This window comes from Dipodomys spectabilis, unplaced genomic scaffold (genome assembly GCF_019054845.1).
Source record: "Dipodomys spectabilis isolate Male_0828 unplaced genomic scaffold, ASM1905484v1 ptg000030l, whole genome shotgun sequence".
NCBI lineage: Eukaryota > Metazoa > Chordata > Mammalia > Rodentia > Heteromyidae > Dipodomys > Dipodomys spectabilis.
This window is the reverse complement of record NW_024870707.1, coordinates 2,785,782-2,813,738: the sequence shown is the minus strand read 5'-3', so window position 1 is coordinate 2,813,738 and position 27,957 is coordinate 2,785,782. Positions and strand designations below refer to the sequence as shown.

Genomic DNA, 27,957 nt, shown 5'->3' with positions numbered 1-27,957 from the left:
GCTAGTACTCTACCATATGACCCAAAGCTCGACTTTCAATTTTTTTTTTGGTGATAAGAGTGTCATAGACTTTCCTGTCCAGGCTAACTTCAAACTATGATCCTCAGATCTCCACCTCCTGAGCTATGATTACAAACATGAGCCAGCAGCACCTAGCTAGCATCCCTTCTGTTTTAATGTGTTCTTTTTGTTATCTAGATTCCCCATGTGAGAGAAAATATCAGTTGTCTTTCTGAGTCTGGCTTATTTGATGTAACATAGCTATCTTTAGTTCCATCTATTATCCTGAAAATGACATAATTTCATTTTTATTTATGTATAATACTTCATTTCATGTGTGCATCTGTAATATTTTCTTCATTCATTCATCAGTTAATGAGCCTAGGTTTATTCATAGAATACCTTTTAGTATCACTAATTGCAGCTCAAATTACTAATGAAAATTTGTGTTATATCTGGTAAATCAGTAGAGAAAAGAAAGATAAGCAAAAATAACAAAAGAAAGAAACGTTTGAATATCTTTTATTTTTTAATTGACAGTGATCATTCATGAACAATTAAATGTAGCATTGTAGCAGTACAATAGTGAGACTATGCCTTTGTGACTACTTTCACAGCAGAAGGTATTTATCCATTTTACTTACATCTTCAACAAACTGGCTCATCTTGATTTCTTTGTCTTCTGATGTACAGTATTTGCTTTTACTGTAAATCACTCACTTTCAGAACTATTATATTTCTTTCATACAGTTGCTGTGTGTGTGTGTGTGTGTGTGTGTGTGTGTGTGTGTGTGCACTCATGTGCACTAATACTAAGACTTGAACTAAGAGCCTAGGCACGGTCCCTTAAGACTGGTGCTCTACTATGTAAGCCACAGCTCCATCAATGGCTTTTTGCTGGTAAATTGGATAGTGTTTCACTTTCCTGCCTAGGCTGACTCAAACCACCATCCTCAGATCTCAACCTCCTGAGTAACTAAGGTTATAGGTAGTACCTCGCTCTCTTGTTGAATCTTTTGATTTGTGGATGTGTTGCTGCAATCTTTCTACATTGACCTTCACATATCATTCTTCCTGAGCACACATTGATTTCTGTGTGCAAATTTCTGCATTTTGTAAGGTCGTGGTTATGTTAAGAGGTTTCATCCTATCAACCTCTTCTTAACATATCTTATTTAGAAGTAAGATTATATTCACAAGTGTGGGGCTTAGGTTCATCAACATATTTTGAGGAAAGACAATTCTCCCTCATGGAAAATGGAGGCAATATTCTATTTTATTGGATTCAAAAGAGCTTCAGAATAAAAGTTTCTTCACCAAGAGTAGTCTTTATTTCTGTGTGGGATGAGAAAATGAACAGAGAAAGGGAATATTCATAGAAAACAATGTCTGGATTTGTTATTTTTCTTTTTTAGTATAGATGGAGAAAACTTTATTGAAATAGATAATTAAATTTTGTGTTGTGTCAAAATATATAAAAGTATAAAAAGTATCATCATGATAGGCTGGCTAGTATCAGCAGTACCAGCTAGTATCAGCTAGTAACAGCAAACATTTTGCCAAATAAATCTCTAGTGAGTTTGTGTTAGTGATAGCTCTGAAGTTTGTTATGAGAATGTATGTCATGGATTCTTTCAGGGAAAATTAAGTTCACTAAGTCCCTACTTTATTGATTACATCAATAAACCAAAGGAAAAATTATTTCCTAATATTTCCTACAACTCAGATAGATAGATAGATAGATAGTAGATAAGAAGATAGATGCATAGATAGATACATAGCTCTATATATTGATTTACACCAATACAGAATAATATAGAGATAGAAAGATAGATAGATAGATACATACATACATACATATATACATAGATAGATAGATTTATATGATTATAGAATGATAGGTAGATCGATTATCCATATAAATTATATAGCAAAAAAAATAGCAAAAAAAAAATAAATAAATAAATTATATAGCAGACAGAGAATGATGAGTACTGTTAAAACTAAAGTTTGTGTGGAAGATGCTCAATGAAAGCAAAGGTAGGAAGTTTATTTTAAAAATATAGACAAAGGAAAGTACAAATAAGTGAGCCATCATTATATTATAAATATATAATATTCTATAGACTCTAATCTTAATCCCTGTGGTCTTCCCCAAAAAGATAAGGGAAATTTATGTATCTTTTTTCGTGTCTACACTGAGGAGCAAAACTAAGAAAATGCTTTGTTTTATTTTGAAGGTGGCACGGAATATTAATTGATAAAATTATTATTTAGCATTTTTGCCCACATTATATAATTCATGAGTATTTTATTAGTGCGTATATAATAAAACAATTGGATTTTTTCAGGTCATGGAGCCTGAACTCTGGGCCTGGGTGCTGTCTCTCAGCTCTTCAGCTCAAGGCTAGCACTCTACCACTTGAGCCACAGCAGCACTTCCAGCTCTTTCTGCTTATGTGGTGCTGAGGAATCAAACCCAGGGCCTCATGCATGCAAGGCAAGCACTCTACCACTGAGCCACCTTCCGAGCCCCACGATTGGATTTGTTTATCTAAATACATTTATGGAGCCATATGGCTATGTGGAACAAACAAACCTTAAATAAGACATCTAAATTTGTATTTTATTAATGCTATGACAAAGAAATTGAAAGCCTTTTGTGTAAACAAGTTTATTCTTTCTAATGACTAGGATCCTATATAAATTAAGATGTCTAGTTTTATTTATTTGTTTTAGTCATTCAGTGTGTTTACTTGAAGATTTATAGGCACATGCTAGTTACCACAAATGAGGGAAGCCATGAACTGTAACCCCTCTGTAGATCAACTACACAAAAACAATAAAAATAAATAAACAATTTTATTCTTGGAGCCATAGTGCTGTCTGGAACTAACAAACATTAAATAAGGTATCTAAGCTTAACGATCTATGGGCATTGATTATTATTTCAACAGAATCTTTTGTATTTACACAGTCCGAGGCAAGAAAATGAAAAATGGAAGTGTACACTGCTCTTAAAAATCTATGCTTCAATTTGTGGTATCTCTGGCTATAATTTCTCTGTAAGGAGGGAATTGGCCTTCAATCTGGTGTTGCTAAGATAGCATTATTTCAAGAGGGTCCTCTGATTGTATGCAGATAATAAATATTCATTTCTGGCTCCCTTACAGGATCTGCTCTACATATTTTCCCATAGCACACTGGTGCTGATGGTGTGATTAACTGACAGGACAGCAGCATTTCATGCACAGGACTGGGACATCAGATTGTATTTCTTGAGGAATTCAAGAAGAGAATCTTGAGCTCTTCAGCTTCATTAAGAAGAAACACTGTACCCGCTGATCTATCATCAAGTCGTGTACTACAAGATCACTCAAAGTTGAGGTTCTTTGAGTTATTGGTGTCTGCCTGTTCTCAATCCTCATGGTTTTCCATCAGTTCAGAGAACCCTTTTGTATTTTCCCCCCACTTAAAAGTTTGACTACATTTCTGATCCTCATAGAAAACATAGATTTGCTTCCCCTCACAAACATTTTGGAAAATCTGAGGTGAATGGCAAGTAGTCAGGTATATAACCTCTCTTTTCATTCTTTCTTGAGTTACTAGAGAAGAAATTTTCAATTTGGTTGTCTTTAATGTATGTTTATCTAGTTGGCTCAAAGGGGAGGCCTGAGGTGAAAATGAATGCAACATTTCTACCCCTCAAGGAGAGATTTTTCTATAGATTTTTTTCTTTAGAGTACATTCTTTATCATGGAAAACCACAAAGTGTACATCGAAAGCATTGTGACATCTTGAAACACAGGTTTCTTGATTTAAAAATAATGACTATTTTTCATCATTCACTACTACCAATTTCATCCACATTTTCCTCATGGCATTTTTCATGTCCTTATTCCTGAAAGTATAAATCACGGGATTGAGCAAGGGAGTTAGGATGGTATAAAGTATGGCCACCATTTTGTCAGAGGAGAAGGCAGACAGAGGCCTTGCATATATAAATATGCATGGGACAAAGAACAAAACCACCACAGCAATGTGTGATCCACAAGTAGACAGAGCTTTCCGCCGCCCTTCAGCACTGTGAGCTCTCAGAGAAAACAAGATGATACCATAGGAGACGAGCAGCAAGGAAAAGATAATAATGCAGATAGACCCACTGTTGGCCACCACCAATAGACCGAAGACGTGAGTGTCAGTGCATGCAAGCTTCAGCAAGGGGTACAAATCACACATGAAATGATCAATGATATTGGGACCGCAGAAGGGCAGCTGGAGAGTAAAGAGAATCTGTATGATGGAATGCAGGAAGCCACCAGTCCAGGCTACCCCCACTAGAATGCCACAGAGCCTCCAGTTCATGATAGAAGAGTAGTGCAAGGGCTTGCAAATGGCCACATAGCGGTCATAGGCCATGGCGGTGAGGACAATGACTTCCACAGCAGCAAGGAAGTGCTCAGCAAAGATCTGTATCATGCAGCCTTCAAAGGAGATGGTTTTCCTCTCATAGAGGGAGTCTGCAAGCATCTTCGGTGTGATGACAGAGGAGAAACATGCATCCAGGAAGGACAGGAAGGTCAGGAAGAAGTACATGGGGGAGCCCAGCAGTGCAGGGTTGCAGACAATGGTCACCACAATGAGCATGTTGCCCCCGACTGTTGCAATGTAGACAAAGAAAAATACAACAAAGACTATTTTCTGAACTTTAGGATTCTGTGAAAGACCCAAAAGGATGAACTCAGTCACCAGGCTCTGATTTTGCATATTCCTCAAGGAAAGAGCAAAGATAAAACAGTGATCGTGTCAATCTGGAGTTATCTTAAAACTTACTTCCATGGTTTATAAGGTTTTAGGCATCATAAGTTGGTGCATCCTCATGCAGACTCATCTTCGGGATTTATTTGGCATTGAAAATATAAAGAATAGAAATATATTGAGAGTGGTACTTAGGTATCATGGAGAATGAAATTAGACATTACTTATCAACACACCAGTGTAGCCAGCTTCTCAGTACAGAGCCAGACAGAATGCACATGCATACTGGAGAAAATTATTTTTTTATTTCAAGGGTCTGCTTTGATCTGTCATTGTCAATGTGTTTCCTGAGCTCAGTTGTTGAAAAGTGTTCTGGTTATGATGAAACAAAGATTATTGTCTCTTAATTGACCTACCAACAGCATAGAATGACAGAGGAATAACACCCGCCATCAATGACAGTCAGAGGGCCTTGTTTAGCAGCAGTTGAAGAATTTAGGAATAGTTCAGAAGGCATGTGAAAATTCCATTCTTTAACTTCTATAAAACTTTGTCACACTGTGGGGGAAGAACACACAAGAGAAAAAAAATCACACGGTACATTTTAGATACATTGAAAACAATAGCAAGAAAGAAAAAACAAGTTGTGTCCCTACCTTGGAGTTCATTTTACTTAACATTATCTTATAAAGTCATATGTACATAACTTTTGACCTTTTCTGCTTGTCTTTGACTTACACTAGTTACTTAAAATAAGGGAAACCAAGGGACCTATGTTTTTTGAGCCTGGCTAACTTCACTTAATATAATTTTTTCCAAGTTTTTCCATTTCCTAACAAATGGGGCAATGTCATTCTTTCTGATGGAGGCATAGAACTTGTTTTCACTGTATTTGACATTGGTGCCCTGTATCTTGTATATACATTTTTCTAACTTGGGGAGGGGAAAGGAAATAACAAAATGCTGAAACAAGGATACAGGTTGACCCATTGGAACAATGAGATGTACAAGACACTATGTTGAAAACAAACTTTACAACTTGGGGTGGGGATTTGGGGAGGTTGGGAGGGAAGTGATAGAGGAAAGACAAAGGAGTAGATAACAATGCTCAATAAGAAATGGACTCATTACCTCACTCATGTAACTGTAACCCCTCTGTACACTAATTTTACAATAAAAAAAAGTTTGTCACAAAATAGGCTAAAATGAGCTCATTCTCTATAAAACAGAATATGACTTGGAAAAGAGTCTAGCCTTACACTTAATGCATAAGTACTTACCAAGTTTGAGATTTCAGTTAATTCATTTGTATACACTTGCTTACCACACAGTGTGCTTAGTTGTAGATTTATGGCACATTCTAGCTACCACAAATTGGGGAAACCAGGCCACCTGTTTCTCTAGAAATGCATGTTTCCACCATAACAAACGCTGGTAAGTGGTTGTGGTTGTCCTCATCTTGTCATTTATTTGCAAATGAAAAATAAGTTGTTTGATGGATTGCAATGTATAAATGGCATTTTTTGCATTCACAAATTAGAAGATTTAATATTATTAACATGGCGCGACTCTCCAAAGCTATCCAGAAAGGTAATATCCCTATCGAAACTTCAACAAGCACATAAATGGCATTTTTAATGCTTAACACTTTCAAATGTCTTTAGTAATCCCTATATATAATGTTTCTGCCCTCAGACCAACCTGCATATACTCCTATTTCAGATTGCCTCATGATTAAAAAAAAAATTAAGAAGTAGAGGTTGGGACTGGGAAGGTGGCTCAGTGGTAGAGTGCTTGCCTTGCATGCATGATAGCACCACATAAGGAGAAATAAGCTGGAAGTGGTGCTGTGGCTCAAGTGGTAGGGCACTAGCCTTGAGCAGAAGAGCTGAGGGACAGGGCTCAGGCCCAGTTCAGGCCCCACAACCGACCAAAAAAAAAAAAAGAGGTAGAGGTTGAAAAAAAAAAGCCTGTACTATTCTGATAGGCCTTATCTCTAACTTCTTAATCTGGTAGATTTTAAGGACAATACCATTGTTGAATTAGATTAAATGCCTGTTTTTCAAATAAAAGAATTTCCAAAATTAATTTTAAGAGACTATAGTGTGTTTGTGGTTTGTGATGACATGTTTTTAATTTCAGCCATTTAAAATGCAATTTTTCTGATAGTGCTGAGTTCTCATTGATTTAAACACAATACATAAAATTTTAGTCATAGTAAAGAGTTAAAAAGCTAGTCAAGAGTAACGTATCCATTAGCATACCAAAAATCCTGACAAATATACCATTGATAATCTTAGATAACAAGGTCTTATGAAGCTGTCAATGTATTATATTTAAAACATCAACTAGCCAGCTGGCTGCCAGTGGTTCACACTGTAATCCCAACTACTCAGAGGCTGAGATCTGAGGATCATGGTTTAAAGCCAGTCCTTGAGACTCTTATCTTCAATTAGTCACAAAAGAAAGCCCTGTAGAGCTGTAGCTCAAGAGGTAGAGCTCAATCCTTGCACAAAAGGAGCTACCAACAGACCTCAGGCACAGAGTTCAAGTTCCCAGGACCAGGTTTTGTAAAAAAGCATCTACTGTTTTATTTCAATTAATCTAAAATTTCTCCAAATAAAACATCAAGTAGAAAGAAAAATGTGCTTACTCTCTGCTATTGCAAAGATAGCAAACAGTTTCCTGGTCTAATAGTCATGTGTCATTAAACAAACCACCCTGTTCCCAAGCTCTCTGATTCCACAGATGTATATGTGTTTTATGTACTTGTTCTTTTAAGAATAAAACAAATACTGTAGCCATGCACTGCCGGCTCATGCCTGTAATCCTAGCAACTCAGGAGGCTCAGAGCTAAGGATCGTGGTTCAAAGCCAACCCCAAGCAGGAAAGTCTGTGAGATTCTTATGTCCAAATAGGTACCAAAAACAGTGGAAGTGGAGCTGTGGTTCAAGTGATAGAGTGCTAGCCTTGAACAAAACATCTCAGAAACAGAACCCAGGCTGTGAATTCAAGCTCAGGACCAGCATACAAAAGAAAAAAAGCAAATACTTTAAATATTGAAATCATCATTATTCTCAACAGTCTCTATATGCACAAAGATGAAAATTGAAAATGCATGCTCTAATAAGTACATCTATCCTAAAATTGCACTGTAATTGGTTCACTCAAGTAATACTTTAGGAAAACAAATCAGAAAATAATTTCAGAATCCTAAATATGCTTGTATTGTTTATACTAATAACATGAACTCTAAAAATTTATCTAAACATCAGAAGAGATGAAGACAATTTTATATTGGATGCTGATACATCAGCAATAATATTGAATAATGAAAATTGTATATGATAATATGTGTATGTAAACTTCTATCACATGCTGTTATAAGTAAAAATATACTAAAATATAAATGACCAAGTTTTTCAGAACATACTGTGATAAAGCAGAAGATCAATATTTAAATATAACTTTTTAACCTACAAGCAAACATAAAATTCGACTTTTCATTTGTAATATGTGTATCATGTTGCCATTATCAAGATACTTGAAATTAAAGGTCACAATTTAAACCTGGAACAATTTTCTTTCTCCTACATTTCATTAAAAAGATGCAGTATTTGGGAAGTGGCGCTGTAGCTCAAGTGGTAGAGCGCTCGCCTTGAGCTGAAGAGCTGAGGGACAGAGCCCAGGCAGAGTTCAAGCCCCACGACCAACAAAAAAAAAAAAAAAAGATGCAGTATTTGGACGTAATTCACAACATCTTACAATAAGAATATTAACTATTGCAAACCTTCCATAAATAGATCATATCATGGACCAAGTTCCTATTTCCCTATACTCTGATAAGAAAAATTTCACATCTATAGTCTCTTATAAGAGTGGTTTATTGTTTACATTGCTCCCAAAACATCCTATGGCCTTACTTTTTTCAACAGTCCTATCTTAGAATATGATAAAGCTATGCCTGAGATTGTTCTGAGTTCCTGGAGCCTGAACTCTGAAATGAGCTCTGCACCATCTTTTTGGTGGTAATCTTGGGGAAGTCCTTGTTTCTCCACTATCTTCCTGGACCACAGTCTCCTTTCCATTAGTTTCAGCAACAGAAATAACTTCATTCTGCAAATCACAGAATTTCTGTGACATATTTAAAATAGTCTGAGTTATCAAAGAGATTAATGGTAAGTTTAACATTGCAAAGTAGTGTTTTATGATTATATATCAAGCAATAAATTTCAGATGAATTTATATGTGCATACTGGTCACATTTACATGCCATTTATAAAAAAAGCATTTTTTAAAAACAATTTCTTTTGCCAGTCCCGGGGCTTGAAACCTGGGCCTGGGTGCTGTCCCTGAGCTTCTTTTGCTACAGGCAAGCACTCTACCACTTGAGCCACAGTGCTACTTCCAGTTTTTGTTTTTTGAGTAGTTTATTGGAGATAAGCCTTTCTTGCCCAGGCTAGCTTTGAAACACAATCCTCAGATCTCAGCCACCTTGAGTAGTGAGGATTACAGGCATGAGCCAACAGTGCCTGGCATAAATAAGTATTTTTATTAAAAGTACTATTTGTAATTATGATTTTTAAATTCTTTTAAGTTTTTGTACCTTTGGTATAGGATTATTATTCACCAGTGAAAGAATCATTCATTATCTGGCAATTGAAATACAGTCCTTTTCATGACTACTGAGTCTTCAGATCCCAAATCCTTTTCTCTCCCCTCAGTGCTATTCTACTGATTTCTCTAAACAGCTCAACTTTATACTTTGACTGCATATGAAATGTGGAGGAGAACATATCCTTTCTCTGCTTCTACTGGTGTTCTTCTAAATGAATTCTGGTATGTCTTCTTTTCTGTTGTCTTAGTAATTTTGGCTTATGATTCCAATAAAGAGCAAGTTACCACCATTAACACTTGTTTTTCTCAGAAGTGCTGGGGCAAGAATCTTGTCCTATTTATGAGAAGAAATACAGAAAATTAAGTGAACGGAAGTTAAATTAAAATAATCTACTCTGTGACTTGAATCATTTGTTTTTGCCTTCAATGTCCTCTTCTTCAGTATCATTTATTAATGGGGTGATGTGAAAAGAAAGATTTGAACATTCTTTATCAGTATCTATGAATGCTACAGTAGAACTTGAATCTACTATGCTCTAATATCTGTATTAAACGTAGTCTAAAATATCAATATGAGAAGATGACTAAAAGATAAATTAGAAAGAAGGGATGAACTTCTGTTTGAGAATGCACAGAAAAGTACTCACTTGCATTTTTATATTTGGTTTCACTTTGAAGGTAAAAAGTTAAAATAAGTTTCACTTCATGACACTTGAGGAGACAGATGGTTTTAGTGTAAGAGAGCAATATAGAAGAAAGGGATGGAAGAAAGGAGAAAGAAAAGGAGATGGGGAGAGAGAGATGGAGAAAAGAAAGAGGTCCAGGAAGATAGTGGAGAAACAAGGACTTCCCCAAGATTACCATCAAAAAGATGGTGCAGAGCTCATTTCAGAGTTCAGGCTCCAGGAACTCAGAACAATCTCAGGCATAGCTTTATCATATTCTAAGATAGGACTGTTGAAAAAAGTAAGGCCATAGGATGTTTCGGGAGCAATGTAAACAATAAACCACTCTTATAAGAGACTATAGATATGAAATTTTTCTTATCAGAGTATAGGGAAATAGGAACTTGGTCCATGATACATGTCCATGGATACATAATACATGTCCAATAAAGATGAGGAGCCTCAAGGTTAGAATTTACATAACTAACTCAAATATACTAAAATATTAAGTAAAAGACAGAATATGCCAAGAGATTAAGTAAAAGACCCAAGTGTTGCATTAAAATAGTAGCCTGTCCATAACACATACACACACACACACACACACACACACACACACACAAACACTTTAAATCACTTAATCACAACTTAAAATCAGATCTGAAAATTCCATTAAAAAGTTCAAGTTATAAATCTCAACACATATAATTTCTAAGAAGAACTTGATGATAACCATCTGTACCTTCTATGGAGAAAAGTTCATCCAGTGGTGAACAAAATGATCTTCATCTTCAACTCCTATTATATCTAAGAGAGATGAAGAGCATCTCTGGCCATCAAGTTGGAGAACGTTTTCTCTGCTTCTCCAGCATTGTCATTGACACCATAAAAGAAAAATGAAGAAGCAAAATTCCCTCCTTGGTTTCCAACTGTTATTAAAAGTTTTCCCAAAGAGGTCATGCACCTGTAGAATTGATTCGCAATTTCCCCACAGAGTTTGGAAATTTTCCTTCAGCATGACTTTTTAAGACACAATAATCGTATCAGTGCTTTCACTTGTTGCAATGATTATAAAATATTGGCAATCATGATAAATAACATATGGCTTTTTTACCTTCTCCCCTCTCATATTCAATAATACAACATGACATTGTGAAAGTGCACGGCACTTTTAAATATCTTTGATAATCCTGAAATGAATCATTCCACACCTCCGATTCACCTGTATTCACGTCTCTTTCAGATAATACCAGTATCCAAAGGAAACCATGCTGAGTGGAGGATTGTAAGAAGACAAAATCCTTATTACTGTAATAATTAAACTACTGCTATCTCTCCACTTTCCTTAAAATACTCCTTCCATCTGATAGAAACAAATCAATAATTTCTTTTCATGTACAGAGATTCCAACTTTAGTGCTAAAACTTCAGCAATGTAGACTACAATGTGTTCACAGATTATAATTTTAAGTCTTCTAAAAGCTGATAGTCCATAATGCATTATGTTGTTCTAGATTGAACTCTATTAACTTGAAAGGTCAGTGGCAGGAAATAAAAACATATTTCAACATAAATAAAATCTGGTGTTTAGTGGATAGTAACATATTTGTGTTTGTTTGTGGTCATAACAAATAAATCTGTGGCAATATAAGAGAGCAAAATTAAGGAAAAACGAGGAGAATTTTACTGGGATTGTTCATATGCAAATTATGTGTCTACTTATTTCAATAGTTTAATGGATGTGTCACTTTGTCGATTGCTTCATTTACTGTGCCAAAGCTTTCTCATGTAATGAAATCCCAATTATGTGATAGAAATAATATAATGTAAATTGTATTTACAAATTACAAATTGCAATTTGTAGAAGGGATCTGTAAGCTACTAGGGTTCTATTCAGAATGTCTTTTAACATGCCTTTACATAGACAGAAGGATAGATGGATAGACAGATAAATATATTAATATATATTTATTTATTTACATATACATTTACATGTAAACATATATAATGCATATATGCTTGATATATATCTATATAAGTGTGTTTCCCTATGTTTTAATACAATATTTCAAAGTTCCAGATTTTATTTGAATATATTTATTCATTTTAATACGTTTTTGTATAGTCGAGGCCTTAGAATCTACTTTAAATCTCCTACTTGTGGATCTCCATAATATTAAATTATTAGCCATTTTCATGCTGATATCCTATGAAATATTTAAATATTTTACTGTAAATATTTTTTTTGCAGAGGCCAAATGACAATTTCAGTTTTAGAAACTTTATGAGTATGAGATATAAGCCATATGTAAATTTGAATGCTTTATTCAGTGAAAATTGTCCAATGATAATTATTTTATTAGGGTACAAAAAAGCCAAGAAACTAAAAATCTCCAGTAGATTAAAAATAGAATTCTCCTTTGAAACATGCTTTTACTTCTATGATATCTCTGGATTCTATTTCACCTTTAGGGATAGAAGAAGTCAGCTCACTACATCTTCACCCGAATGTGATTTTGCTGATAATGTGTATCTTGACAATCCATCATCTTAATACTTGAATAAAAGATAGTCACTGATGAATCTTTTCTACAATCCTCAATACCTTGTCTCCAAAAGATGGTTGAATGAAGTGATCACCTGACACACGACAAATTCTGGTACACTGAAATGGGAGAACCAACTTCTATCTTTGAAATAATATAAGTGGCTCAAATTCTGTAGCAAGTGGCAATGGACACATCTCAAATGATGAAAACATAAGATACAGAAATACCTGTACACTATGAATATTCTTTCTGTCTTTCCTACATTCTTGTGGGTTTTTATCATCTAAGACACTGAGATCACTACCCTGAATCAAAATGTATTTCCATTGGAAAAAGTTGAAGCTTCTGTCTCAATGCCTTAGATATTGTCTGTCCTCTACAAGGTTTTCAAAGCATGAAGTTCATCATCAACAATTCAGCAGCAAATTTTTTCCACTCTCTTTGTTGGTTTGTTTGCCTAGTAGATTTTTCAGTAAGTTTAAAAATTCAATTCCCTTCAATTTCTTTACAGACATTAAGCTGCAGATATTTGCTGTAAAAGTAAAAGCATCATTTTCCCACCTCATGACTATAGAACTGAATTCTTTCCTCTGATAATGACCAGCTCATGGAGTTTTTATCTAAGACATTCTTATTTCTTTAGTCCTCACATTATTTCACAGTTTAAAGGTTTTTATCTTTCATCAGAGACCACTATCAACCTCTTCCACATTTTTCTCATGGCATTTTTTACTTCCTTATTCCTAAAAGTGTAAATCATAGGGTTGAGCAAGGGAGCGAGCATGGTATAAAATATTGACACCATTTTGTCAGAGGAGAAGGCAGTTGGAGGCCTTACATATGTAAAGATACATGGGACAAAGAACAAAACCACCACAGCAATGTGCGATCCACAGGTAGACAGAGCTTTCCGTCGCCCTTCAGCACTGTGAGCTCTCAGAGAAATCAAGATGAAACCATAGGAGATGAGCAGCAAGGAGAAGATCAGAATGCAGATAAATCCACTGTTGGCCACCACCACAAGTCCAAACACGTGAGTATCAGTGCAGGCAAGACTCAGCAAAGGGTACAAATCACAGATGAAATGATCAGTGACATTGGGGCCACAGAAGGGCAGCTGTAGAGTAAAGAGAATCTGTATGATGGAATGCAAGAAGCCACCAGTCCAGGCTACCCCCACTAGAATGCCACAGAGCCTCCAGTTCATGATGGAAGAGTAGTGCAAGGGTTTGCAAATGGCCACATAGCGGTCATAGGCCATGGAGGTGAGGACAATTACCTCTGCACCACCAAAGAAGTGTTCTGCAAAAAGTTGCACCATGCAGCCTTCAAAGGAGATGGTTTTCTTCTCATAGAGGGAATCTGCAATCATCTTCGGGGTCATGGCGGAAGAGAAGCATGCATCAAGAAAGGACAGGAATGCCAGGAAGAAGTACATGGGGGAGCCCAGCAGTGTAGGGCTGCAGAGGATGGTCCCTACAATGAACATGTTGCCTCCGAGAGTTGCAATGTACACAAACAAAAACACAACGAATAGTATTTTTTCAACTTTTGGGTTTTGTGAAAGCCCAAGAAAGATGAATTCAGTTACAATGCTTTGGTTTTTCATGATTCACAGGAAATGTGACTCTAAAAGGGTGATCATGCAATTTTGCACCTATGATAAAGATACACTTTAAGTTCAAAATAGTGTTATCATCAACAGTACAGGGCACTTAGAGGCAGAATTATGTTGAATGCTTGTATTATCAATGGGAACACAAAATTAGGAATTTAAGAAAGTAGCCAATTAAAACTTGGTCAGAGTTGAGGTAAAGATAAACTACTGAATACTAATTTAACTCAGTGAGATCTTTCACACAGAGGTCTTACAGAGAAGGTGAATAAATTCCATTTCGGATGTAATGAATGATAATTTACTTTTGAAATTCTGAAGTGAAATGTTGACAAACATTCTGAAACATCTTCCACACCATGAGATAATGAAGACTGTAATTAGCCATGTCTGCCCTTTTGAAGGAACAGGTTCAAGGGTCACTAGCAAGCCAGCTTTGATCTGGAAAACATCATACCTACACACAGAAAAAGAAATTATGACGCCATTGAAAATCACAACCACTCTTCAAAATTTTTCTTTAAAAATCTACACTGGGTCTTTTCATGAATCAGCTTGTTTGTTATAAAGGAAAAAGATCTACATAAATAATCCTAGTTACAAACAGCACAAATATGTACTAAATATTGAAGTTTGTTTTTTCATTTACCATTTAAAAACTAGAACCAGAACACATAAAAATGCAAATGTTACAGCCAAGTGTATTCATAATTACTAAGTGAAATAGTGCTTGGAAAGTAATTATAGTACACAGGACCACTGATGAGGAACAGTCTAGATCCTCTAATCCCTATTTATTTGAGAGATACTCATGCCTTAGAAGGTTACATTAAAGCAAACAACAACTGCCTGAACTGGGAAGTTAAACAGAACTTCTGTCCCTATACCCAAGTCCTTCTCACTAGACCAAAAAGGAAAAAAGAGTAGATTTTGACCTTCTCTTTAGAGAAGGAGTGGACTTTCTAGAATTCCCATCCAATTATGAATATTAAAGTCTATGGTTCCTCTGTGTTTTAGTTGGGGCATCTTGAGAAAAAAGAATCAGAGAAAATGATGGAGAATCAAAAGGTTATAGGAAAATAGTCACAAATGTAAATTGATAACAACCAAGTAGGCTAGTAAAAGAAAAAAATGATTTTTTTGTTTGGGTTTTTTTAACTGTATTTTTTTGTCTTTTCTTTTTTGGTACTGGGGATTGAACCCAGGACATTGCACTTGATAGGCAAGCACTTTGCCCATCCAAGATAAGTATTCAAATTTTTTTTGTTTTTTTTTTCCTGTCATGCAATTGTTTCTAACATATTTATAAGATGATTTCTTTGTTGCTTTGGATGTCCCTCCCCCACAGTATAACCCATGCTTTCACTGTATTTGATGTTGGTATAATTTGTGGAGGGGAAGGGAAAAAACAAATCGTTTAACTAGGGATACAGGTGGACCCATTGCAACAATGAGATGTACAAGTCATTATGTCGAAAAACGAACTCTACAACTTTGGTGGGGGGTAGGGGGAGGGTCGGGTGGGAGGAGGGGAGGAGTATGGGAAGGGATAGGAAGGGGAAACAAAGAGGAGGCAACAGTGCTTGATAAGAAATGTACTCGTTATCTTACCAATGTAATTGTAACTCCTCTGTACAGTATTCTCACAATAAAAAAAGAAAAAAATGATGTCTATCATCCAGAATAGTAGCTATATCAGTCTTCTGACCATTATTTATATGATGTGACTTAGTTTGGGTGAGTATAATTCCTCAAGACACATACTGTTCACATTTTTATTACTTTCTTAAAAAGCAGATATGTTCATCTCCCAACATTATACTGAAGGTCAAAATATGAAAATATGGCTCATAATAGTGTGCCATTACCAACTTCGGTTATGATATGCACATATAAAAACCAGTTCCCTTACTCATAGTAAGATTTTTCCATTCATCTTTCACTGGTAGATGTGGCTTCAAATAGTGCTTATATCCTGATGTGTTCATTTTGATGAAATATATCAGCCAAGGAGGATATGTGTATGTATAAAATAAATAATGATGTTATTCTGAGAAATAAACTTCTATGAATTTCAAATCACAGTTGACAGAAAAAATTAAATTGATAATAAAACAAATGAATATGATTTGTACATTTGTTTCTGTCTTATATTATTTTTTTGTATTCTTGTCATGCCCTCTCAGAGGCTGGGCAAGTATTCTATCACCAATATATTCCGAACCCTTTCTCCTGCCTACTTTAAAACAAGCATTGCCACTGTGTTCTCAACTCCATTCCTACATGGTATCTGTAGTATAAACCCAAATCATGTGCCAACAAGCACCACAAAAATAAGAATATAAGACAAATTCTAGCCTCCAAGAAAAATCAAAACAAAGCACCAATGTAATCAAGGTAAAAGAAGGACTACTCGCCATGAGTTCTCCTTCCATAAATTTAACAAGAATGTCTCTGCATAGAGATCTTATGCGATGGTAATAAAAAACACAAGAGCTCTCAGAAACACAGAAGACAAGAAGAATGCACAAGCTGCCACCAGTTCAAGTCCAGCCCAGGCAGAAAAGTCCACAAGACTCCATCTTCAAAAGAACCAGCAAAAATCTGGATTTGAAATGTGGCCCAAGTGGTAGAAAAGCAGCCAAGCAAGCCTGGGGTCCTGTTTTCAAATAGTAGTTCTGGTTAAAAATAACAATAAATAATGAAATAGTAATATGAGTATTTAGAAGATGAAGCACTTGTATAATAAGTGAAACAAATAAGATAAAAGAAATACTCTAACAAGGCTGATAATTTGAACCAACAATTAATACAATTTGGCAAGGTTTAAGGCAACATATCAAAACGGTAGATATTTAATTTGTAATATCTCTCTGTCTGGTATCATAAGAATATTTAAAACTGAGGCGCTGGGAAGGTGGCTCAGTGGTAGAGCGCTTGCCTTGCATGCATGAGGCCCTGGGTTCGATTCCTCAGCACCACATAAGCAGAAAAAGCTGGAAGTAGTGCTGTGGCTCAAGTGGTTGAGCGCTAGCCTTGAGCTGGAGAGCTGAGGGACAGTGCCCAGGCCCAGAGTTCAGGCCCCACAACCAGACCAAAAAAAAGAATAAAAAAAAAAAAAGAATATTTAAAACTGAACAATGAAGTTCAGAGAAAGAATGTGAAGTTGCAAGGCTACAATCAACAGGCTAAAGCAAAAGGTCTTAGAATGAATGCTGAAGTTATTCTAAGCTTTTATCAATGGTCATGTCATGTCCCCCTCCCTCTGTGCTTCTACTTTGACATGAATTTTAAGTCCATATTCTCATATAGGTAGCAACATATTCTGACATCTTTCCTAGACTATCACATGGACTTTTATTTCTTCTTAACCAGGTTATTTAATATGCTGAATCTGCACTGGCGGTCACTCAGGGCCTCTCAGTATGATCTGCAGACCAAGGCCCATATCTTAGACCTGGGAAGTTTCCCTCCCTGGACCCCAGTATCTACTTTTCCTATTATTTCCATCTCATTAGTTCAAGTAACAAAACTGACTCTGGAAAATCATAGAATTTGTTTCCATTGTTTTTAAATGTACATGTACATATATATATATATATACACATATACATATATATATGTGTATATATATATGTATATAAACACAACAAAACAAAGCTAAAACAACGATTTAGTGGTAAGGTTATCCTTTTAAGCAGTGTATTTTGCAAAACTGTTTTCAAGCAAGTAAATCTCATCCTTTTGAATTGTGCACCCATATTTAGGCCTCAGAGTCACATCTGCATACAGTTTATTAAAGAATATTATGACACATTAAAAACTAAATTAAGCCTGGGCGCCGGTGGCTCACGCCTGTCATCCTAGCTACTCGGGAGGCTGAGATCTGAGGATAATGGTTCAAAGCCAGCCCAGGCAGGAAACTCTGTGAGACTCTTATCTCCAATAAAAACACTAGAAAGCCGGAAGTGGCACTGTGGCTCAAGTGGTAGAGTACTCGCCTTGAGCTGAAGAGCTGAGGGACAGAGCCCAAGCCCAGAGTTCAAGCTCCATGACTGACAAAGAAAAAAAGTGAAAAAACTAAATTAAAATCTTATAAATAATTACTTTCTCTGTTAAGTTCCTTAATTCCATCTATTCTTTTTTTTTGAGGGGGTTGCACTAATATTATTTAATCCACTCTATTTCTGATACAGAATTATTATTCATTAGTGAAAGGTTTATTCCTGCCTGTCTAGATAAGCATATTCCTCTTGGTGACTACTTGGGAACTATGTTCTCTCTGCCGCTGGGTACCACTTCCCTCCTTTAATGATATTCCATTCTTTCTGTTTCTATTTGTCTTTCTTGACTGATAACTGAACCTTGTCATTCATTGTTCTAGTGTTTTAGGTTAACAGCATTAAAGCAAACAGTGCTTCATCTTTTTTTCAGTTTTCCTGAACAACTATGAGGCAGGTATCTAGTGCAATTTATACCATCAAACCCAATTAACAAAAGTTCAGCAGGCATAGTTACACTAGAAGGCTCCACTGTGTGACTCTGGTCACTCTCTTACCTTTCACGTACTTCTCTTGGCCACTTGTTAGTTTGTAGAAATTGAAAGTGCTACATTGTGCTTCAGTAACTTCACCATAGTACAACTTGAATTTGCTTTTAACACCAACATTCTTCGCATAGCCTCTGAAAGTTCCACTGTTAGTCTAAACTGTCAAGAGGAAGAGGAAGATGTGTGTTAGAAGATGACAACATGAATGAGATGTTTTGAAAGGACATGGAAGGGAAGTGGGGCCACATTATTCACAATTGCATTTCTAAGTTGTTTAACTTTAAGTTGAAGATAACAGTCTGGAGACAGGTTTAACTTCATTAAACTCCAAGGAGTAGGAGCTCCCAATCACCCCACCACTTCACAGATCTGATCATTTGGAATGGCATCTGTTGTTTGTTTACACTTATTATGTATCAGTGCTATCCTATGCACTCCATGTATACCATGTTATTCATTTCTCTCCTTCCTTGGTAAAACAATCTCTACAAATCTTGATCTTGATGAAAAAAACCTATATCTTGATCTTTAATAAATAAATTCCCATTACATATGACGAAGAGTCTGAAGGCCAGAAGATTATATAATGAGCCCCAGTGCTTGGAGTTATTGAAAGGCTCAAGCAGAGTATGAGTCACTTGAATACCATACCCACACTGTTAAGCACTGAGTCATATTTTAACATCGTGTCAAAAATGCACAGATATGGATCCCAGCATATATTCTTTCCTTAAAATACAGATGATGGCAATCACCTACTTTCTGCTGAGAAAAGTCCATTCTGTGTCTGGCCACACTGTGAAAGGTGTTTCCATGTCTTCCTTCTCATCTCAGACAAGAACAGTGAGCATCTCTGTTAATGTTTGCACTGCTGTTCCAGGGATATATTCAGCCTGGACTCAGAAAACACAAACTGAAGAAACCCAGAGTTTCTTCTTTGACTTCCTGCTAGAATTTGAAAAGGTTTCCTGGAGAGTTCATGAACCTGTTAGCCACACCCACCCCAGGACTTGGAAATTTTCCATCAGAGTGATTTCTAAGACATAATTATGTGTGGATGTTCTCTTACTCAAGTGTCTACCAAACTTGGATGTCCCCAAACAATTAAAGGGTTTATTTTTTTCCTTTTAAACTTCTCCTACATTTCTATTGAGAGATTATTTCATTTCCTGTCATGTCCAGGAATAGGATGCTGTGCACAATGGATGGGAATGTTTCTCTTTGCAGGATTCAAGATAAGACTGAGTTAAGAGCAGAGTTCTAGGATAAGGTGGCATCAATCCAGAAGGGAACATATATTGTTTAGGAGAAGTATGACATTATCTAAAGAATAACATTTACATTTACATGTAGAAACACTTACATATTGACCAAACTGTCATGTTTTCTGTAGTGTATGAACAGACACAAACACAGCTAGGTTGCAATGTTGAATGATTTAACCAGTCTTCATACAGTCTAGTCATCTATGGTCATCTTAGAATACTCTGTTCAACCATTGAAATGGTATCTCTGTATTTCCTTAGAACAAATTATTCCACTCCATTTTTTTGGTTGGTCATGAGGCTTGAACTCTGGGCTTAGGCTCCACTCCATTTTAAACCACTTTTCTTTATACTGCACAATTTACCAGATTTCCTGTGTGTGCTGGCTTCTTCTCACGCTCATAGACACTCACTTAATAATTATCACACCTACCAAACTGATGACAAGCTAATACAAGAAAATGGGAACAGTCATTCTTTAACTGGTCATGTCAAATTGACGGGTTTTATAACTGAAGTCCAGAACTACACAGCTTTGGCCAGGACATCCCTTAAACTATCTGCCATAAGCACTGCATCATTCCAAAAATGAGTTGCCTTCTGCCATTGTCTACATTATTGCCTTCCACACAATGCTACCACCACCCAAGAGAACAGAAAAAAAGATTTTTCCACCAATACTGAAAACTTCCCCATATGTGCAGTTCAGGCTTGTCATGACCATGGTTTAAGACCAACACAAGGTTATGTAAAATCATCCTATCCAATTGCAGCAAGACAAGGCAGGAACTCCAGGCAAGTCAGCATTATAGTAAAATGTCCTTGAAAGATCTTGAAGGTGGTAAGTGCACTACTCCTACAAAATTACATGGCAATTCAGCATGGAGATTATGACCATGAAGGAGTGACCTCCCTGGGTGCTAGCAGGAAGGACACAAAGGATAAAACATGCTGTGACCACCCCACCAACTGCAGGTCTATAAGCCCTAGCATTTCAGTCATTGGTAGGTGAAAAAGCTCATGAGGAGCTCACGCACATGGTCAAAATCAGAAGTCATCCAGGACCCATTGATAAGCAGAACACTGAACTTTTCATATGTTACCCTAAATCTATATGCTTATAGAATTCTAGTAACCAATGTAATGTAACCTTATAGAAAAAAATGATGAACTAACCTATTGGAGCCATTTGCATGATTAAGCTGAACTCTTTCAATGTTATTACTGGCTACAGAGCCTGGTGTGTCCTAGGTACAGTAGCTAGAAGCTCTGAAGACATCTGGTTGACCTCATGAGTAGGATGTTACATTGGAAAAAACTGAAGAGGGGATAATCTGGGATGAAATCCATTCAGTCAAGTCTTGGCTGGAATAACCTGTGTGGAGGCACTGCCCAGTCCCTGACACTGAAAGAAAACTTAAAATTTTCAACATAATCCAGGGTTTGGAGTCAAGAACAGTCCCTCATATAGTCAAGTCTGAGGTCAGAGCTGCTTAAAGTATTGGTTCTTCCATTCTTTTAACATATAGTGATTTAGTTGTAAAGATAACAGGGGAAGGTAGTCTAGGTCTATGGAGCCAAAGCTCTGTAGTAAGAACATTCCTGGTAAATAACAGGACCAGAGAGGCAGCAGCATGAATGGAAATGTCCCGTTGAGAGATCAGGGAGGTAACTGGGTAGCCAGAACCCAGCTGTCAGAACTTGAGTAATTGTAAGGGATTAGCTTCTACTCTAAATGATATGGAGAGATGATATAATCTGACTTAGAGTTTGAAAGACATTTCTAGGTGCTGTGCTGAGCTCGAGTCTTAGAGCAGGCCATACTAAGAAGAAATTCTGCAAAGAATGTGCTTAATGAACAAAACTACTCAGCATGAATTAATTCAAGGCTTTCAATGAACAAAGAGAAGAACCACTGGAATCTACCAGATCATTAGTAATTTAATAATTTCATTATAGGTAGCAGAATAGTTCTTACCTATGTATAGAAATGAAAGCCCTGGACCTATATTTGACACTCAAATTTATCAAGCAGACTATAAATATTTAAAACTAAGCATCTCATGGTCCTTTCACTTCCTTAGTTTTGTAAATTACTTAATTTTTAATGGTCCATATTCAGTTTTACACAACCCCAAATTATCATACTCTGAAGGTCATTTTCTTCATGTTTAACATAGGCAGGGTTAAAAAAAAAACATGAGATGAATTCAGGTACTTGACTCTAGAATGCAGTTATGGGAAAACAAAGATTGTGTTCCCTTATCAATCTAGCCATGTGTTGAGATGTTTAATGGGATTCCTGAAGGCCTTGAGAAATCCATGTAGGAATCCAATTTTAATCCTGTTCTAATGGAGTCAGATAGGTGTCTATGCCCTTTGCAAACCTGGAACATATTCCCTGAACAGAGCTCCACTCAGCCCTCCTATCCCATCCCACCATGCATCCTCTTATAGCAACCCTGTGCACTGACAGTGTGCACCATCTTTACTTTAGGCTCCTTTCTGAACAGACCTGTCTCTCTTTTACCTTGAGCCTTCTTCCTCTTGGCACGCTCATGGATGGTTCTGTCCCATCATTGAAATATCTCCATTTACAAATTCTCCCACTGAAACCCAGCCCTCTCTGCCTAGCTTGAGTCTCCTAGTTTGCCATGCTCTACTCTACTGCAGTTTTCTGAGAACCAGCTACTGCTGCATGAGTCTCTAGTTTTCAGTTTGTAAGTTGTCTCCTGCAGTGAAATATAAGCTCCAAAGCAAAAGAAAGAGATCATGCTTCATTCACCACTCACTGTAAACCCAGCTCCCAGAAGGGTATAGGAAGTTCCATATAAACACCTTCTCTTCAATGGATGAATGAATGTTCAATGTGTTTATTGAACATATCTGGAGGTTAGTAAAATAGATACCCACTGAACATAGATAATTTATTTTAAAATAAAAGTTATTATTTAAAAATTGCTCTAAACACTGCAACCGATCATGTAATAATTAGCATCACAAATAACAACCATACTCATTTTAATAAGAAAACAGAATGTTAATAAACTGCTTATAAGTTTGCTTTCCCTTACGCCATCAATATCCTCTGCTTTAAGAAAAAACAGTGGAATCATGGAGAAGAAATATCCTTTGCATTTAAAAACCCAAATTTCACATAAATTGTCAAAATTATTCCCCAAAGTAATAAAAATAGGTCTGTGTAGTGTTCTCATCCCATAGTAAATGCATAATTTCAAGATACAATATTTTGTGTATGCATAGCACTCAGGATTGAACCCAGGGCCTCTTATGCTAACACTAGACAAGTGCTGTATCCCTTGAGCTACATTCCCCAGAACTTATTTTTATGTTTTTCTGACACCAGTCCTCACAATTTTGCCTGAGATGGCTTAACACTCCTAATGCTCCTGCCTCTGTGTCTACCCAGGAGTAACTGGGATTACAGGATATACCACAAGGGGTCATTGAAAATTTTGGTAGGGTGGTAGCCTCTCTTAACTCCAAGAAATGGAAACAAGAGGTGTTTATTTTACTGTTTGCAGTTCCCCTCCTCCCCCTATAATAATTTATTCCCTTTTGTCATTGTTTTTGATTGCTGTACCCTTTGTCTTATATATCAGTTTATCTGACGTGGAGAGGGGAAGGGGAAACATTGAATTGTTGGGACAGAGGATGAACCAATTCAGTAGTGATACTCACTAGACACTGTTTTGGGAATGAACTGTACAACCTGGGCAGAGATGGGGATCAGAAGGGGAGAAACTGGGGAAGATTGACAAAGGGAGTAACACGGTTCAAAAAGAAAGATACTCAATATATGACTTATGCAACTGTAACCCCTGTGTGCACCACCTTTATAATAAAAAATTCAAAACTATAAGTAAATAAATACATCAATGTCACACATAAGAAAATGAGATTGCTTCCTAAAAGAATACTTGGCAGTGTTCCACCTGAGCAAAAATTGTAATTCCTGAAATGTGTTTGTATTTCTTCTCTCTTCTTCTTCCTTTATAATTCTCTGAAAATATTCTAAGGCTACAAATCCCTATGAATGTTTCTCAAACACATACTAGGTGACTAGGTTTTGGTTTTGGTTTTGGTTTTCGTTTTTAGCCACTGGAGGAGATCTGGCATGAATGAATAAATACAATCCCTGCTTTGACAAGAACTATAATTTTGGGGCGTAAGGAATACAAAAGTCAAGGAATATTTTACAGTATAATTTGTGATCATAAATTGTAAGAAAATAACTTAGATGGTGTAGAGGTAGAAAATAACAAAAGGAAGTGACTGGAACCATCAGGAAATCTCTCTCTCCTTCTCTATCTCTGTCTCTCTCTTCCTCTCCCCTTTTCATGAAGAGGTTCATCTGCAAGTGTACAACAATGACACGAAATTAGTTGGGAAAATCCTCTGAGAGACAGCATTCCATCAGAGAGAAAAGAAAATGCAGGAACAACCATAAACTAGGCACAGGCAGATACACACATATACACATATGTTATATACAGAGATATATACACAGATATAATATATTTTTGAAGTATGCTTAGAGCCTTGTGAGAGTTTGTAAAATGAAAAGTTTTGCTGACATAGGAAGTCATCTGGTTAGTCAGAACGCTGTGATGAATTGACTTGTTTTGTTCTTAAAAGTTGCCATGGACGGCTGTGTGCCCAATGGGTTGAAGCCATTGGAGAAGGTAAGCTTCCCCTGGATTTATAGGAAAGATTGGTTCACTGGCATGTAAGTTAGTGACTGCCCACAGTCCTATGTTTCATCCAGAATTTCCTCAGGGCCCTTTTCACATCTGCATTCCTCAAGGTGTAGATCAGAGGATTTAACATCGGTTCCACCACAGTAAAGGACACAGCCATTGCCTTGTCTATGGGGTAAGTGACCACAGGTCTCATGTACAAGAACACACAGGGCACAAAGAACAAGATGACCACTGTGAAGTGGGAGCTGCACGTTGAGAGGGCTCTGCGCCTCCCTTCAGAGCTGTAAGCCTTCAGGGAGCAGAGGATCACCACATAGGATGCAATGAGGATAAGGAAGATGGCTGTACACATCACCCCACTGTTGAGGATGACCAAGAGACCCAAGATGTGAGTGTCCGTGCAGGCCAGTTTCAACAATGGAAACAAGTCACACATAAAATGATCGATGATATTGGGGCCACAGAAAGGAATTTGATACATGAAAAGAAGCTGGATTGTGGCGTGGAGCGATGCCCCCACCCAGGCCCCGGCCACCAGCAGATAGCAAACTCGAGGACTCATGATGGTCATGTAGTGTAAGGGTTTGCAGATGGCCACATAGCGGTCATAGGCCATCACGATGAGAAGGATGATCCCTACACCACCAAAGAAATGTTCCGCAAAGAGCTGGGTCATGCAACCTCTAAAGGAGATGGTCGTTCTCTCAGACAGGGAATTGACAATCAACTTGGGGGTAATCACTGAGGAGTAGGTGACATCCATGAGGGCTAAGGAAGTAAGGAAGAAAAACATGGGTGACTGCAGACTAGGGCTTACCGCTATGGTGACTACAATGAGTAGGTTTCCCAGTACCGTGGCCATGTACATGAGGAGAAACAGAGCAGAGAGGGCTTTCCTCAGCTCTGGATTCTTTGTGATACCCAGGAGAATGAATTCAGTCACATTGTGTGTATTTTCCATTTGTGGTTTGCTACCCAAATGCACGCTGTCCTGGGAAATCTGGAAAAGGAATAGCATTTTTGATTAGTAATGATTGGGTAGGCTGGACCATTTTTTGACACTCTGTTGTACTCTTTTAACTTTTCTTTCATCCAGCTGTTGCTCACATCAACTACAATAAGCCTCATGGCAGCTTCACCCTCCCCCTTCCAAGTCCCAGTCTCCACAGCAACTTTATCTCTCACTAACTTTTCCTTCACAGTGCTTTCCCAGTTTGTGGCACTTGAAATACGATGTGATTCTTGCATTGGGGAAATTTTTGACCACTAGAAAATGGTCACCTTAATAAGATCTTGGAATGACGTCTGTCTCATTCTCTCCAATGCCTCCATTCTGTTTTCCCCAATAACCGTCCTAGATAAGACCTCAACTTCAGCTTTTTGATCATTGAAAGGTAGATTCTTTCATTTATCAATAGATACATCTAATAGCTTCAAAAATATTATGCATGTTTCGAACAGTTCTAGTGTGCTAGTTGAAGAGCTATAAGACAATTCATATCCAAAAACTACATTTTTAATGATTTACCTTTCCACCCATGTTTACTTTCTAAAATGTCATTATTAACTACATCATTTTTTTATTATTATGCTTGTTTCTTGTAGAGGATGATGCTATGAGGTATATTTTTCCACTTAGAGATTCAATTCTGAGGCTTAACAGGGTGTAAGAATGATAACAGAGCTATCAAACATTAAAGCCAAATTCAAATGTAGATTTTCCAGGGTCCAATAACACTAATAATAATCCATATTGTTTATCTATGTTGATATTGCCAGTGCAATACTAATGACATATTTTCTTTTATGATATATTTTCATTATCATTATACTCCAGTGAGATAGTTTTATCATTACTGTACCTATTTCTTTCAACCATTTGACATCCCATGAACTCAGCCTGAAATTGAAAACCCTCTCCAATATTAATGAATCCTCTTTTTGTTACATCTCCCTTCCTGAGAGTGAAACCTTTCTTTTATCACCAGAGCACATATCTAAGGCAGTTGCAGACAAAAGACAGGATTCTTAGTTCTGAAGAGGTAGCACTAATTAATTCCCTATCCAGGAGGCCATTTACTGAACACAAACAGAAATAAACCACACAATCAAAATCAAACTCAGTAAGTGCTTGTTATGAAAAATACTATGTTAAGGACCTCATGATTTTCTCTTAATTCACACACAAATATACAAGATGGGAACTGTTATCTTGATTTTTAGATGAAGCGAATAATGTATGGAGAAGTCTTAAAACTTGATTAAAGCCTTTCAGTCGGTGTGTGAGTGAGTTCACTGTACAGGCTCCTAACCTCTAGGCTCTTGATCATCTGAGAATATTGTCTAGCTTCAGAGTTTCCTGAGGATAAAGGAAACATTGGGTATACATTGTCTGGAGAGTATGATTCAGATTTTCATTGTGACACCTTCCCATTCCATATGCTTCACTCTGACTATACGGTAGTTAACAGATCTTTACCATCCGTTTCCACCCTCCACTTCTTCCCCCTGCCCCCCCCACCACTGTCATCCTGGATCTGTGTGACACTCACCTGTAGAGATTGCATATTACCAATCACAAATGTCTTCTCTGTTCATTTTTTAAAACTTTCACATTGGTTTTATCTTCTTATGGGGATGCTTAACCAAGCCTAATTTATCACCTTTGCGTCAAATTTTTAATGTTGTGTTGGATACATCCTGCTCACTTATTTCAATCTGTACATTTGAATTCTTTGAAGGTAAACTTCACAGAGCCTTTTGACCCCCGCAATGCCAGGGTCAGCTTTTTAGCACCAGAAATGAGCGTGGCACTATCAGACCCTGGCTGCTATTCCTTTCGCATTCTAGATCCAAATCCCCTTTTGCCCATCTTTACCATTTCCAGTCTTAGGCATATGTAACGAAATGCAAGAGCGAAACATACCTTGTGTTTTTAATTTAGTGTTGAGTCACTGCCATCAGATCCTCCTTCTAGTATTAATTGTGGATAACTTGCCAAAAGAAACTAAAGCACATGAAACTACAAATTCTTGGTAGCCGAAGAGTCTTCATCCTGAGACAATAATTCATATACACAAATGAATCAAGTCAGTAAATTCCTGGTAGGTTTAAAATATAATTAATGGTGAATGTATTGAATGATTCAATTATTTCAACAGCCTCAAAATCAGTATTCAAGTAAAAATGTAAGGCCACTTCCAAATCTCAGTGTAG

The 27,957-nt window shown here is 36.9% G+C and overlaps 3 protein-coding genes across 4 annotated transcripts; all 3 read right to left on the bottom strand.

Moving 5' to 3' along the window:
- Nucleotides 1-3,831: 3,831 nt before the first annotated feature.
- Nucleotides 3,832-4,776, bottom strand: LOC122104956 (olfactory receptor 4C15-like). Its single transcript, XM_042676009.1, has one exon. The coding sequence runs from the start codon at nt 4,765-4,767 to the stop codon at nt 3,832-3,834; it is 936 nt and encodes a 311-aa protein (XP_042531943.1). The 5' UTR covers nt 4,768-4,776.
- An 8,485-nt stretch (nt 4,777-13,261) lies between these two features.
- LOC122104972 (olfactory receptor 4C15-like) lies at nt 13,262-19,073 on the bottom strand. 2 transcript variants are annotated; one of them, XM_042676033.1, is made up of 2 exons: nt 19,060-19,073; nt 13,262-14,183 (listed from the first exon to the last, which is right to left on the bottom strand). In XM_042676033.1, exons 1-2 carry the CDS (start codon nt 19,071-19,073, stop codon nt 13,262-13,264), a joined length of 936 nt encoding a protein of 311 aa, XP_042531967.1. The 2 variants fall into 2 exon arrangements, with proteins under 2 accessions (XP_042531967.1, XP_042531966.1); XM_042676032.1 differs by lacking the exon at nt 19,060-19,073 and having other exon boundaries at nt 13,262-14,197.
- A 5,699-nt stretch (nt 19,074-24,772) lies between these two features.
- LOC122104698 (olfactory receptor 4C6-like) lies at nt 24,773-25,702 on the bottom strand. Its single transcript, XM_042675640.1, has one exon. The coding sequence runs from the start codon at nt 25,700-25,702 to the stop codon at nt 24,773-24,775; it is 930 nt and encodes a 309-aa protein (XP_042531574.1).
- Nucleotides 25,703-27,957: the final 2,255 nt, after the last annotated feature.

Excerpts from the sequence above, each read along its gene's own strand:
- LOC122104956 (XM_042676009.1), bottom strand. The coding sequence starts at position 4,767 with ATGCAAAATCAGAGCCTGGTGACTGAGTTCATCCTTTTGGGTCTTTCA.
- LOC122104698 (XM_042675640.1), bottom strand. The coding sequence starts at position 25,702 with ATGGAAAATACACACAATGTGACTGAATTCATTCTCCTGGGTATCACA.